Source organism: Neodiprion fabricii, chromosome 4, assembly GCF_021155785.1.
Source record: "Neodiprion fabricii isolate iyNeoFabr1 chromosome 4, iyNeoFabr1.1, whole genome shotgun sequence".
In the NCBI taxonomy this organism is placed as follows: Eukaryota; Metazoa; Arthropoda; class Insecta; order Hymenoptera; family Diprionidae; genus Neodiprion; species Neodiprion fabricii.
The window spans coordinates 19,190,155-19,206,250 of record NC_060242.1 but is presented as its reverse complement, the minus strand read 5'-3'; the positions used below and the strand labels follow the sequence as shown (position 1 = coordinate 19,206,250).

Below are 16,096 nucleotides of genomic sequence, written 5' to 3'. Positions count from 1 at the left end.
ATTGTTCCAATGATTAATATCGATATTTCAAATGCACGATGCGGTTGATTTGAAATTTGCTTTCCGCTTCCATGATTTTGACTCATAATACTAAATACCGGTTTGTTTAATGTGAAAATTGTATTTTTACGCAGATTAGGTGATAATTTTTTGAGCGAGCCAATATAATGAATCCCGATTCTTGGTTTCTACGGATTTATTCCGTACAAAATGTTTTCTTTAAATTGGCTGCTCGCGTTCCGCAAAACTTCCGCGCAAAGCCACACCATTTTTCATTCTCTTGTCATAAAAATTATCGAGTGTGACGCGGGCCAAAACTTGGCGATCGCAACTCGTGTGATTGCCGCCTGAGCGAAGTCACAATCACCAACTTTCGTCACTTGTCACACAATATAGTATCTCACTTCTTGACTTTGCATGCACCTATTACGCTCTCTCTCTTTCCCTTCCTCTCTCGCCGGACGATATCGTTGTTCAAAATGTTTAAAAATATACATTTATCGTTACGAAATGATGGAGTCATTTGGGTTACGGAACGCGACCTGCATCTCGCCGACATACGGCACACATAACAATCTGCGGGGGACAAACTCGAGATTTGACCGTTTCTTTCTCGCTACCTAAATTTTTTTTTTTTTTCTCACACCATACTTCTCTTCAGTTTTGAAGTTTCGTACATGACGTCTTATCGAAATAGCGTTAGTTTTTGTACTTATCATCGCGATTTCTCAGTAAACATTCAAATTCGTCATTTGGTATTTTTCCCAATGCAATTATAAGTTCAACACACAACGCGGCGAATCTAACATCACGTACGGAAACAGAGTCGGGTTGTTGTAAAAATTACTTACAATATCTCTATGAATATATATCACATACTTAATGTATAAATCTAGCAAAGTACAACGAAATAATCATCATTAATCGTGGCGTTATCGCTCCTTAATGAGGCCTGATGCTATGTATAGACCATAAATCATGCTTTACTGCTTACCTTATTGTCGTAGTTCATCCGGAATTATTTACATTTACACATGTCATCTCATTAAACTAAGTGGATCAAATTACGTGTCTTTTACGCAGCTCATCGAATATGCCGAACTTTAAAGTTTGATTAGCGGCTTCTTTTTTTTCGATTCCAATGCTTTTTTTGTTTTTCTTAACATATTCTAGATTTGCGTCCGTACATTGTTGTTCAGGTTCAAGCGTATTACATAATACGTAAACGGCCGTGATGTTGATAGAATTTTTTTTTCGTAAATCTGTTAATAATTTTAATTAGATCCGTACAGTATTTTTATCAGCTTACACGCACTACACTCGTTATCCCCATTATTGCAGTGTCTGATTTATCGTACATATTATGCACGTACGTACAACTCATTCAAAAATATGACGAACAGTCAGCTGTTAAAAGTAAAATATTAATCTGACCGTGATTTCTATGATAACCCCCCACTCCGTTGAGAAAAATAAATAAAATTATATTCCACTTCTTATTCTTTGTCGTATTTATCGGGTCAATAATTTATTTTTTCGTGTGACCTTATTTTCTCTGTAATTTTACAATCTAAATTACACACAAATACATATACATATGATCTTCTTAGTCAGCCAATTCATAATCGTAAATCGCCAGATTTGTAAATAATAATTATGAATAGAACTTACTGCTTGAAACTAGTACCTTATAGATTTTTTTTTTTTTGCAAAACTGAGCATTTAACGAAGCTGAATTCGCGTGTTATAAATTCATCGCAATTATATTTGTGCCTGCTATTCGAGTGTTGATTAAAGATATATTACAAAAAATAGAATAGAAACACGTACATTACTTATGAAAATCCTGAATGCGTACAATACAATTTATTCACGTGCAATAGTTTCAAAATTGATTTATGGGTGTATAAATAAAAATACTCGCGTGCGTTATATATTAGAGTGCGTGTAATCGGACGAACGTGACTATATAGGATATATTTGATGAAGTGCGAAAAACGAGTATACATATATTACGTATCCGATACGTTGTAGATATTAGTTATCAAGTACCGAAGTTAACGACCCGTGCATATACGCGTTCAATTAACATGCGTGTAAATAGCAAGTAAACAATTTCTTTTACTTGTATTTGGTGAGGAACACGAAATCGATGGTTTGTCACGATAAAGAATATAGACTTTATCGATACTTAGAACCTGGAGCTCCGGTCTCGCATTTTGTTATGCTTCTAGCTTTTCTGAAAAAAGTAAACCATAATACTCCCTCGATTGTTGCGCGGATCGAAAGTCGGTTAATTTACGCGATGAATGTAGAAAATTTTGTTGAACTTATTGGCGACCGTAATATAGACGAAATACAAGAAAAATTAAGACCTGAAAATAAACGTTCACGCATCGACGAACCGCGATGATAAAATTGTATCTGCTCTTTAGTTTAATTTGAAAGAAAAAAAAGCCTGTAACAAGAAGCTGGCTTGCTGACGATGAGCGAGGTCGGTATTATATTATCTTGTACCATGATTAATCTCGCGTTCGTTTGGAGACTTGTGGATATCGGACGTATTATATCGCTTCGGAAGCACCCTGAAGAAATATGTGCCAATTAGTGAATAGTAAGTCGACTTTACAGGTATATTAATAATATAAGTAATATGGAAAAAGTCGTCTATTGTATAATATAGTATGTGTAATGTCGATGATCATTAGTAGGCGAATCGTAAAAATACGAGAAAGATTATTGTAAATATTGTAAAATAAATCGACTCTACATATTTCTATATACATGTGTATAAATACGAACGATTGCCGATTGCGCGGTTTAGATAATTCGAAGAAAAAAAGTAGGAAAAGAAAAGAATTAATGATATTTTCAGAATTACAATGCACAACTGCACAAGTTAGCGAGAAAATAATTATCAAGATATTATGTAGTGAGATAAAATTTGCAATCGTTTTGTATAGCAAAACCGCACCGTTATTCCATCCATATTTAGATGATAAATCTACCATTTATAGTATTTCTGTATTTATGTAGTTGAATGTACGATATCTATGTCTATTATTATTATTATTGTTTATACTCATTTGTTCGGAGGTAAACAGCTGAAAAACGAAAAAAATATTAAAAAACGAAGAAATGTTAGATTTGCATGCGGCTCTGTATAGTACATATGCATACATATATTATGCGTATTGCGTGTCCTTCGTACGTTGAAAAATCGAGGCGACGTCTCTTAACACACCTATCTAACATCAAACTAACTTCCGATTTTTCATTTTCATAAAAAAAATATTAATAAAAAATGCGTATAGACTTCATTGGAAACCATAAAACCAAATTTATATATAAATCAATGCAACACTTATTCGAATTTTAACTTGAACTTTTTTTTTTCCGGCATCAATTTTTTTTCTCGGCAGAGTAAGGAAAATAGGAAAAAAAAAAAACAACGCACGATTGCAACATGCGGGGAACATGCAGTAACTTGAATATATGACACAAGTATATAATACAACACCCGATCAACATCACACACGTTTGTACATGTCTTTTCAACTTGTTTCTATTTCTTTTGTACATAATTTATTATTTTATAACCCTTATATATTATATATACACACATACATATATATATATAAATATATATATATATATATATATACATATATGTATATATCGATGACAGGCACGATGTGCTGTTTTCTTTTCGATCGTTTTTTTTTTTTTGTTTTTTACTGGAAATGAAGAAAAAAAAATTATTATAATTTTCATACGCATTTTGTCATTTCGTTTCTCACCCACCTGCACTCATTATTACATAATATTTATGTAACACCAGTAGTTAAACACTCACGTTCATCAAAATAATGTTTTTTAAATATTTTGTACAACGTAGTTTACATTCGAGTGTTCGTACTGTTTTTTCATGTTTTGTTTTCTATTGTGTTTTTATTTAATTTATTTTATTACGATAATTATTTTTTTAATCTAATCCTACCAAGTATTTGTCTCATTCTATCACGTAATTCACTTATTCCCCCGCACCTTCTACTTTTGTTTGTGTTGTGTGCATAGATTTTTAGATAAATACTTTTTTATCTCCTCACAATAATATTTAATCATAATAACTAAGTTCACTCCTCATATGTATAATGTACATATAATATCATAATGTATAATACACGGGATGCACATCTGCACTTTGTAACAATACATTATATTTTCGTGGTGGTAAGGTGAGTACTCATCATTATACATTTACATATCATTATCATGAATCACGTGCGCGTGCAACGTTCAACGCGAAAGTGACACGCTTGATAAAATTTTTAGAAAACTTGATAATAATTGCTAAAATTTGAGAGCTTCTCAATTATTCTATGTTAATATTTCATTTGAATGCTATGCTTATATTTAGGGTTCAGAGTTTAAAAAGAATATCTAATACAAATGATCGACTCGACTTCTACCATTATATAATTGCTTCTCCGTTTTCATGTTTGTTTATTCAATCGGAGCTTTACAATTTTTGCAACTCACTTCCGATTTTTTTTTACGGTCAACCCTATAGTGCTTTAGTGTTACGGTTTTTCATGTTTTCATATGATGTGTAAAAGCTGCTTAAATATTATTAAATACAATGATCATCGAACAGCCACAAATTTATTTTATTAAATACATTACGATAGTTTTTTTTATATCGAGAAATTTTATCAATTTTGAATCCGTTATTTAAGCGTTTCTTCAGTGCCACACTCGGTATAACTAGCCTGTAGAATAATCTATTTACGACAGTTAAATTTCCGTCACCATGAGTAATAACCTAAACTGTAAGACAGATTAAACGATTCCGGATATAAGAGGAATTCTTCATTCTTGAAACTTCGTGTTTACTCAAATTATTCTCTGAAAAATTGACTCATTTTGTACCAATGAATTATCAAATACTTCTCAAGTAAATAGTTTTTTCAGCCTAATCGATTGATAATAATTAAAATTCGATTGTATGGACTTGAATAGAAAACAAATATGCCAGCTGTTTCTTGTTAGAATTCACAAAGTATGAGCATACCGAATAGCAATATGGCGTCACGCCGTCCGATCAGCTGACCGTTTTCAAGAAAATCGCTCTAAGTAAATGATACAATCTAAAGCGTCGGAGGTGGAAAAGTTTGATGGACGGGAAAGTTTCGCGTTAGAAGGGAATAAGAAGGGGGAAAAAAGTGTAAAATTTTTCTTTAATCTTTACAATCTTTCGTTGTTACAGACAGCGCGTTGCTAGCCGCTTCTAAAGAGACCGTGGCCCAGGATGGTTTGAGCAAAAAGCCGACGGCACCGCCATACATAGATCCACCGCAGCTCAAAGATCGAGCGGAAAATCTGCAGGGCGATCCTCGTCGGCAACCGTCGAACGTGAAGCAAAATGTCAGCCTTAACGACAGAGCCGATCGAACGACGCGGAAGATCGAAGCACCGGATCAGGAGAAGCTGTCCAACTACGCGAACGACAACCGATCGAACTACAAGGAGAACCAGAACCGGGTTCCGAAGCAATCGGCGTACTTCGACAGGGAGAATAACAAGAGAAACAGCGATCGTTTCTGTGACGGAAACGGAAACGGGAACGCTAATGGAAATGGAAAACAGTTCTACACCCTGCCGAACTCTCGGACTTCGCCAAGGGAGCTTATCGAACCACCGAGAAGCGTCACTCCCGACATTACTCGTGGCCTTGCACGCGGCCCTCTTTCCGCCATGCATATGATGGCCAGACGCGGACAGAATATTTCCGCATCTGCGGAACGCCCTTCGCGCCCTTCCGGTCACGGCTTAGACAGCGATGGACACATCGCTAATAACGATGTGGGAAAAACACAGAATCAACGCCAGGAACAGAAAGCGTCGATACCCAGGAACAGGTACAACATTTTTTCAAAAAATATTATGATACCTTTTTTTACGTTGGTTCGGTTTGCGTAATTTCATTTTTATACATTATATCCTTGTGAAGGAGTTTTTCAACTTCCTTATTTCACACGTTGTGGGACTACGTCATTTCTCCGTGACTGAAGAAAATTCTCAATTTTCTCAACAGATTCAGATCATTCGTGAAAAATTAGAACGCAATACAGTCAATTTAAATTCGATACAGTTTTTAACTTGCAATTCATAGTTTTAGGTTCTAGTCAATTTTGGCCTATTCAAACTCGATTGGACATTTATAGTGTCTCATGTAAAAAGAAAAACTGTCACAGAGAAATGGAGAAATTTACAACAGAACAAATAATAAAATTCGGAAAGATTTGATTGTAGTAAAACCAGATAAGATTGAATAATTGAAAAAATTCCATAGCGAAATTACCAACAAAAATAATCTCTTCTTCATTGGTAAAACTACATTCATCAAATGAAAATGAATGGTTACTCAAATGTAGAATTTTTTGATCGAACGTTATCTTGCGATAGGAAAAAAATCTTCTCATATTGGAATTTCGGTGCTTCTGCTCATTTCCTTCGAACAGTTCTGACTAAACAATCCGCTATGGATCAACTTTGTGTAGAAAAATTGTTCGTTATTCAGAAGAATCCCGTAAAAAAAAGAATAGATTTGATTAGATACAAATTTTATTTCTTTTCTAATCTCATTTAAATATAGGTATACAATTTATATACATATAAATAGATGTGAACAGATCTGAATATAATAGAAACTTACGTAACAAGGGAATAAAGTCCAAGATTATTCCTGCGGGTGAAAAACGCGGGAGAAAAGGGCTACTTTTTTCGTGCAGATTAGGGAAAACATGATAAGAGGAAATGATATGCTACTTTTGTCCCACGCTTTTCAGGTCAAAAAAGTGAACACCATGGTTAAGTCGGGAATAAATAGTTAAACTAGATTGTACGATCAATAGATCAAAATATCTCTGATTAGATCTGAACAGATCTATAAATCATGTTCGATCCGATGGCATATAGACAGAATTCGAATGTATTAATTTTTTCCTGAAGATTCCCAAAACCAGTGTTCAAAAATATAGAGAAAGAAAAATTGTCAACAGTTTCCCTTTCCGCAGATTCATCGTTCCTGCGAGTTTGGCGGCGGTCGGTTACCGGTTCATAGCAGCACCCCCTGTTCAAAATCCGCCTTCCCATCAGGGGTGGAAGTCCCCCGGGACTGGAGACCCTCTGCGGCAGGCTGGATTATCGCCGATCGGACCGGGTGGAAATAGGGGATTCCAGTCATCGACGCCAGGGGGTGGAGAATCGAAAACGGGGGCGCAAAGCACGCAGCACCATTCCAGGCTCGCTCCGCCAGTCCAGAACAGTTCCGGAAGAAACACTCCCGCCAATCTAGTCCTTTCACCAACCAGAAGCACCATGTCCAATGAGGAGCTATTCGCCATGATCCACAAGTCGAAAAGGCGCCTCAATATCAAGGAGGAACCCGATCTTCGACTTTTCGGCGACCCCGGCGCCGCTTCCTCCCACAATCAGGCCAACTCCAGGCACAGCTGGAGCCCGGAGTCGCAGGAAATTCCGGTAGTGAGAAAATTTCCTAGTTATTTAATACGCTACGGGGGTTGGTGGGCCAAAAATAAATACTCGTTCAACCTCAAAAAGAAAATAAATACTTTCTATTGATTTTATTGCGATAGTTGCACACTGAAATATTTATCAAATTTAAATCACCGTAAATATAAAATAATCGAATATACTGAAAGGAACAAAGGCTTGGATATTGATACTTCATTTCAAATCACTTCAAAACAGATTTCCTTTTTTTAATAGTCAATTGAATATCGTCACTTGTTAAGTTTCTTTAAGGTTTCATTTAAGGTTTTTAACATGATAAAAAAAAAACAGTGTTGCCATGAATTTGCAGAAAACAGTTTTCTGAACAAAATGATTCATCGTAAAGTAGAATCGAACGAATCTATCAGGTTTTCAATAACTTTGAATTATTGAAGTGATTTCAAACAAAACACCAATTTTGTAAAGTCTATAATAATCTTTTATTTATAATGTCGATATTTTTTACCTTGGTATTTTCAACGAATTCTTCCTAGCTTATTAATTTTATAAAAACTTAATGCGCGCCTATCTCGTAATAAAGTTAGCAAAAAGTATCGATTTTCGGCCAACCAACCACCTTAATATTGTGAAAAAAAAATAATGGAATTTAAATCCTGTCTCACAGTTGATTCGTGGCTAGTTTTGAGAAAAGTTGCTGCTATTCAACTTGCCATAACTCGGGTTATAGAATATTACGTTACAGTTGTTACACTTGTGTAACCTATGTTGTTGCCAAATAAGTAATTACAGAACTTGAAAAGCTCGCTGAAATAAATTCTACAATAATTTTCTCGGAGAAATAAACAAACCCCACAGCATTTGAGAAAAACTAAAAACGCATCGACTCAAATTATTCCAAAATATACATATAGTTGAAAACCACACGAATATAGTTAATCGGTCATATCAAAAACTAGAATAAGTAAAGAGAAGTTTAGGACAAATTCCCAAACTCCTGGCAGTTACTGACTGCACTGACGAGATTTCTAATCTTCAGGTACCCAAGAGCGTGAACCCAATATCGTCAACGTCTCGTCGTGATTTCAAGCGCCTGTTGCTTCAGCAGAGCGTAAAAGCAGGCCCAACAAGGTTGTCGGCAGCTGAGCAGCTGAAGCTGTCCCGGCAGCAGACTCAGCAGCAGCAACAACAACTGCTCCACCAACAGCGACAACAACAACAAATGCAATCGCCGCCGCCCCCGGTGAAAGTGCTGAGTCCCCGAGCAGCATGGCGATTCCCGAGTCCGCGATCCGACGTCTTGTCTTCGACAATAATCGAGGACGCGGCTGCGGAGGAGAAGGCGATGAAACCATCGCCGGAAAACCCCTCGCCGATGTCGAGGCCCGTCTCGAAGCGGCAGCTGGACTTGGGAGGCCCAGGCCCAAAAATCGATTCGATAATCGCACCCACCACAAACGTTCCTAACTCAAGTATTAATGCGGCCAATTTTTCGACCCCGAAGAAACGGCCGTTGATCTCTGCTGAAGGCTCAGCCGGAAGGTTCGAAGAGATTAAAAATTCGTCGCAAACTCCCAGCAGCGTAACGGTTCTTCCGGGACTTAAGGATTTGCATGGGATCGCGGAGAGCAGGCGAATCAACAATCAGCTGGCAAGGGCCCAATTCTTGGCCAGCTTTCCGGCGACCGTTACACCGTCCTGGACAACGAGCCAAAACCAAACTTCCGCCAACTATTTTACCAGACACAATCGCGCCAGGTCTGAATCGCCCCAACATGGCGTCGTGCAAAACGTTTCGCGCAGCCCAAGCGCACCGACTTTAGAAACCGCCCTTTGAAAAAAAAAAAAAAAAATAAACGAGAAGACTAATTTCAGTCATTCAAAAATAAGACCGCGTTTGCCGTTTTTATTTATATTTATTCATCGTGTTTTATTTTTTTTATTTTTATTTTCTTGAGAAGTCTATAATTTCACCGAATTTGCACAAAACATTAGGTTATTAATTTATTATTTTTACTACCACTATTATTATTATCATTATTGAGTAATACGCGTCCCATGTACAATATTCATCATACGATTGTACTCGAGTGAGAGAAAAAGGGCAGCAAAAAAAAAAAACAGACGTGAGATTACAAAAAAAGAGGATAAATTAAATGACTGTACATATGCGATAGATCGATAATTAGAGTATACATATAACCTAGTACATGACGTGAAATATAAATCAATTCCTGGCAGCTTAAAATACGTACAGCTTAATGTTTTTATAATACAATCATCTCAGTAAGAGTTTATTTTGGATTATTGTTTTATTGTGGTAAATGCAAATTTTTGGAAGTAAAAAAAAAATAATAAAAAAACCAAAAAAGTCAGATAAAGTCGTCCATACTCGGGTACAATTAATCCGTGTGGATGCGACTATCCGACAAACGAGAGAAAAAAGTAAGAGGAAAAGAAACATCTTTGTAAATTATTCAAAGCTGATGTTAAGTGTAAGAGGAGAAATAGAAAAATCATTAACATATAATCGAAACTGCACGCTGGCTATGAATCTACAGTAAAACGGAAAAAATAATATAATAAGAAAGATTACAAGGCTATTATATAACGTTTAGCTTACTGATGAACGATATACATACATGCATATAGGTTCCTGGGTATATAAGTAGATATTAATATAATATATTGAGAGAGAATGAGAGTAAAAATATTTAAAAGCTGCTGCATATATTATGTTGAATTGAAAGCTGGTTGCCTTAAATTATTTATAAGAGCTTGATAATGATAATAATTGCCGATTTGTGACGTTCGGACGTATTGTAAGAATCGAAGACAAAGAACAACGCGATAGTGCGATTATAACAAAACACACCGGTCGTTCGCACGCAATGCAGCACTCAATTAATGTTGGATAAAAAAAGCACGAAACGGAAGAGGTAAGAAAATTAATTGAATATATCGTGTTGAGGCCAAAACATGTTATGCCCTCCGTTTTTGAATAAAAAAGCGAATTTTATACATTGCATACAAGCTATATTATCTTATAGTAATCTACTAAATTTTCTCATTTTGTTCATAAATTTCCCAATCCTTGCATGTTCCTCTATAATCAGCTCAATTTTCAATGTAACTATAAATTATATAAGGGAAAAATCCAATCAATATAAATCACAAGGTGTGGAGAAGTCCAAGTTTTTCAATTTATTGTCAGAAAGAAGAAGATATTCACATGTAATTCAAGAAAGCGGTTAAAATAAAATTGAGGTTTATGAGTGTTTCGATATTAAAATTTCGAACTATCAAGATGTCCGTGTCGCAGTGTCTACCTCACTACTTCATTGTGCGTGTTCTACCAACAATTTTGAATTTGCAAACATTTAGACTTTTCCATTCTCCCCGCATTCGGATGGTTGAAATCTGCTGTACGATAGTTACGCGATACCACGAGTAATGATAACATTTTCCCCGGGGTAGCAGCACGACGTCGCGTGTGTACATACCTGCATACGAGAAAACAATTAAGCTGCTTTATATTTTTCGAAAACGAAAACTGTGATAGATGGGTCGGGTAAAATGTAGCTACAAACAGTAATGCACGGTTCAATTTATTGTTCATTCCGCACAATTTCCACTGTCCACGAACTCGGCATAATATCTATGTGATAGTAATTACAATATTAATGTCAATATATTAATAATAATCACTATCCATAGTTGACATAAAAAAACTAGCGATGTCTTAAGATCTAATTTGCACAGTGTTGCCTCATAAGAAAGAAATATACAGGAATTTGGAATTGTTCCTAGTCTGTTCGGATATTTGATCTCTACAGAATAATCTGTACTCCGAGAAGAAAGTATGAGAAAAAGAATTCAAGAAAAGAATGAAACAAAATGCGATGCACAGCGAAAAGAGTCCTTTTTTTTCGTCTCCGAACATCAAACTGTTCAACTATTGCTATCATTTTCATGTCTTCATCTGCGGTGGTCCTCCCATCGGTGGTGGTGGTCCATTCATTGGCGGTCTCATGGGTCCCATAGGTCCCATGGGTCCCATCATTGGTCCCATTGGACCCATGGGCCCCATCATAGGCGGTCTCATTCCCATCATAGGTCCCATTGGCCCATGGGGTCCCATCATCATCGGACCACCAGGTCCCATCGGACCTCCGTGCATTCCTGGAGGATGCATCATATTTGGTGGACCCTGCGGCGGAACTCCGGGTCTCGGGCCGAGACTTGGGGGTGGTGGAATGGCAGCGCCCTTGTTGGCTGCGAAAGGATTAGACGCTATCTTTCCAGCCTTGAAAGCTGCAGTTGTTGCATCGATGAGGTGCTGGGCCTGCTCCTCCATCCACTTCTGGTAAAAGTACTTGACATTGTCCTTGTGCTTTCGGCCTTGGCAGTGGGTTTTCCTTACGCTAGGAGAGTCATGCGTCAGATAAGTATCGCAGTAGTCGCAATAGTACTTTGGCATCTCTGCACAAGTATTTGTTGACTCGAAATTCGTCAATCGGTTACGACTGAAAAGTGCAACGGAAATTGAGTTAGCGCATATCACGTTTAAGGTTAGGTTTTAGGTTAGGTCTAATGCTTTACCTCGCGATTTTTTCTGTGCTCTCTGCGTGGGCTGTAAATGCTGCTCCTTTGTCGGGGGTCCTTTAATTTTATCAGCAGATTATTGCGGCTGCTGTTCAACGGTCAATTACAAATTTGCTTTCCTCAAAAACGATAACAGTGCTCCAATAGTATTTATACCAACAACATGGCGTATCTTCAATATTTTATATTATTCAGTCAACGATTATAGCCTCGATCGCAGCGCTCTTAGGGCGGCGCCAACGAAAAGCTTGGTGCTGCAAAACAGAGAGAGCCTGCATGAGGCATTGTCTCATCACTCTCCAGAACGCCAGTAACGGGACCATTTCTATCTTTGTCGTGCATTGGTCGTGAGAGTGAGATAAAGATGACTAGCTTGCGTGTTCTTTCTTCTCTTTTCCATTCACCCGACGTTCCCACTTCAGTCATCGCCATAAGCAGATACTCATCTCTGCCATAAGTGGTCGGAGAATTCAAACTTCGCCTGACGTCGCATGTTACGGCAACCCTCTATACATTTGATCGACTTGCGCGTAGCTTACGCGGTGTTTTCACCCGGCCGTGAGACCACAGAGATATAGCGGGACAATCTCTTGAAACTATACATACTGGAGAGTTACCGATTTTGACGTGATGCTGGCTGCATTCACCTTCCGAGTAACACAGTCTTCGCAATGGTAAGCCCAAGCCAGTACTTGGGCTGTATGTACTTAGCGACTTGTCGGCGATATAAGAAATTAATAATGAAAATAAATTTCTTCCTAAATCCATAGCAAAACAGTGATTCCATTAAAGTATAGATACCGGAGAGGAAAATGTATACATGAATCATAAATAATAATAGATCAGATGTAGTAACGATGCAGAGGCCAAAAAGTATATGCGTATATGCGGTCCATGTAAGACATTAATATATGATCCATTTACGATTAATGCGTCATGAATACTGTAAATTTGATAATTTTCCAGGAGACAAACTAAATAATCTACAATAATATGGCTATAATATGAAGATAGAAGAATTATTCATTTCGAAATGGGATTCTATTCAACACGCGCTCGACGTATTCCATAACATTGATATCCATAATTATTCCAACAACTTTTCATTTGCTCTCTCGATCTTGAATTTTCATAGGCATAGAATCAAAACGTTGTTTTAGCTGGTCGCAGTGAAGTATCTGCGTTGGGTGGAGGAGCAGAATTGTTTTTCGAAAAGTATTCGGATGGAAAAAAATTCAGAGTAACTGTTATACATCACGGATGCGCTAATTTTGGACGAGATGAAACGGATGCTTCGTATACGAGACAGTATTTAACGCTGCGTAGTGATTTGAGGACCTAGAAAGGTAATAGGGAGAGAAAGAACGACGCTTCTTAACATTTCGAGTGTATTTTAACACACATTTGAAAGATGGGAGCGAAATTTTTCATCATTCAACTGTCGCAGAACGGCAGCGTTATTAGCCGAGCCGTTCACTGAGAAATATATCTTCAGTCAACGGCTGACCATCGAAGGGCCTGGCCGCTTGAGTCTGGAATCGGCAGGAGAGATGAAGTGTGTATTTCTTGTATGAAACGTGGAAACTAAAAGCATTATACATCATATCATATCATCATACATCGTACATCGTACATCGTACATCATACATCATACATCATACATCATACATCATCATACCTAGTATTACAGTTAGAAACCTAAGTTTGAATTTTCGGATGTTCGGAAAGTGACGTCACCAATCTAAAATCGGCTAGCCGAGTTCCTCAGTCCGGTAACAACCGCGCAGTAGAGCGGACGGATGAGAGTCGCGCTCCGCAAATTTCGAGTACGGGTTCTCAACCTCTCGGATCCCGCGCTTCGGGTCCGCTACGTATTTCGAGTACCGGGTTCTCAACCTCCCAGATCTACAATAAATTATTTCAATTCGTTTTTCGCGCAAGCCCAAATTCGGTAGCTGTCAGTCCGCTAATAAAATTTCTCGACTTCCAGGATAAGCGCTCCGTGGTTCCTCGTTCATGTTTACAATAAATTATTTCAATTCGTTTTTCGCGCAACCCCAAATTCGGTAGCTGTCAGTCCGCTAATAAAATTTCTCGACTTCCAGGATAAGCGCTCCGTGGTTCCTCGTTCATGTTTACAATAAATTATTTCAATTCGTTTTTCGCGCAAGCCCAAATTCGGTAGCTGTCAGTCCGCTAATAAAATTTCTCGACTTCCAGGATAAGCGCTCCGTGGTTCCTGGTTCATGTTTACAATAAATTATTTCAATTCGTTTTTCGCGCAAGCCCAAATTCGGTAGCTGTCAGTCCGCTAATAAAATTTCTCGACTTCCAGGATAAGCGCTCCGTGGTTCCTCGTTCATGTTTACAATAAATTATTTCAATTCGTTTTTCGCGCAAGCCCAAATTCGGTAGCTGTCAGTCCGCTAATAAAATTTCTCGACTTCCAGGATAAGCGCTCCGTGGTTCCTCGTTCATGTTTACAATAAATTATTTCAATTCGTTTTTCGCGCAACCCCAAATTCGGTAGCTGTCAGTCCGCTAATAAAATTTCTCGACTTCCAGGATAAGCGCTCCGTGGTTCCTCGTTCATGTTTACAATAAATTATTTCAATTCGTTTTTCGCGCAACCCCAAATTCGGTAGCTGTCAGTCCGCTAATAAAATTTCTCGACTTCCAGGATAAGCGCTCCGTGGTTCCTCGTTCATGTTTACAATAAATTATTTCAATTCGTTTTTCGCGCAACCCCAAATTCGGTAGCTGTCAGTCCGCTAATAAAATTTCTCGACTTCCAGGATAAGCGCTCCGTGGTTCCTCGTTCATGTTTACAATAAATTATTTCAATTCGTTTTTCGCGCAAGCCCAAATTCGGTAGCTGTCAGTCCGCTAATAAAATTTCTCGACTTCCGGGATAAGTGCTCCGTGGTTCCTCGTTCATGTTTACAATAAATTATTTCAATTCGTTTTTCGCGCAACCCCAAATTCGGTAGCTGTCAGTCCGCTAATAAAATTTCTATAACTTTAAATTCTTCTCATAATCTTTTCGGTCAAATATGTCGATAGAAAAATCATATTAAACCTTACACATTATTTTTGATTTGTTCTCATGCTGAAAATATTTATTATTATTCGAGGTATAACTCGAGGTGGTTGGCGGTGGTCGTTGGGGGTGGTTGAAGATGGTCGGCGGTGGACGAGGAGGAGGACGAGGATTTGTGCTCGGTGAGTAAAACACTTTTATAATATTTCATGGCAATTGTAATTATATTTTATTTGAAATATTTCAAACTAGTCATGTTTACAATAAATTATTTCAATTCATTTTTCGTGCAAGCACATATTCAGTAGCTGTGAATAATCTTATACAATTTATTATATTAATAATTAATTAATTAATATTCTTATCATATTTGATGGCAATTGTAATTATATTTCATCTGGAATATTACAAACTTGTCACGTTTACAATAAATTATTTCAATTCATTTTTCGTGCAAGCACATATTCAGTAGCTATGAATAATCTTGTACAATTTATTATATTATTAATTAATTGATTAATTACATTAATCCTTACACAATATTTTTAATGTGTTCCTATACTGAAAATCTTTATTACTATTTCAGGTATCACCCGAGGTGGTCGGAAGTGGACGACGAGGAGGACGAGCTGGACGAGGAGGAGGACCAGGTGGACGAGGAGGAGGACGAGGTGGACGAGGAGGAGGCGGGGTGGGTCGTGGGAGAGGACCTCTCCTCTCCTCAGAGGAGGGGAGGAGGCAGGGTGGGTCGTGGGAGAGGACCTCTCCTCTCCTCAGAGGAGGGGAGGGGGAGGGGGTGGGGGACGGGTCGGGAGTGGAGGGGGAGGGAGGAGGGGGGAAGGGAAGGGAAGGGGAAGGACGGGGAGGGGCGGAGGGGAGGGCGGGAGGGCGGGAGGGAGGGTGGGTGGGAGGGAG

At 38.0% G+C, this 16,096-nt stretch overlaps 2 protein-coding genes across 4 annotated transcripts in view; one reads left to right on the top strand and one right to left on the bottom strand.

Moving 5' to 3' along the window:
* The window catches only part of LOC124180511, a 57,716-nt gene extending 47,127 nt beyond the window's left edge, over positions 1 to 10,589 (top strand). For 2 of the 3 annotated variants that reach the window (XM_046566132.1, XM_046566129.1), the window contains exons 9-11: positions 5,270 to 5,921; positions 7,080 to 7,548; positions 8,576 to 10,589. In XM_046566132.1, the coding sequence (XP_046422088.1) occupies positions 5,270 to 5,921; positions 7,080 to 7,548; positions 8,576 to 9,373 (1,919 nt within the window). In that variant the 3' untranslated portion in view covers positions 9,374 to 10,589. The remainder of the gene's footprint in view (positions 1 to 5,269; positions 5,922 to 7,079; positions 7,549 to 8,575) is intronic. The other variant, XM_046566130.1, reaches the window with a different exon arrangement.
* A 539-nt stretch (positions 10,590 to 11,128) lies between these two features.
* Positions 11,129 to 12,333, bottom strand: LOC124180535 (U1 small nuclear ribonucleoprotein C). The gene is made up of 2 exons (XM_046566178.1): positions 12,139 to 12,333; positions 11,129 to 12,062 (listed from the first exon to the last, which is right to left on the bottom strand). Exon 2 carries the CDS (start codon positions 12,014 to 12,016, stop codon positions 11,507 to 11,509), a length of 510 nt encoding a protein of 169 aa, XP_046422134.1. The 5' UTR covers positions 12,017 to 12,062; positions 12,139 to 12,333; the 3' UTR covers positions 11,129 to 11,506.
* Between the last annotated feature and the right edge of the window lie 3,763 nt (positions 12,334 to 16,096).

Coding starts and splice junctions, on each gene's coding strand:
- LOC124180535 (XM_046566178.1), bottom strand. CDS start 12,016: ATGCCAAAGTACTATTGCGACTACTGCGATACTTATCTGACGCATGAC.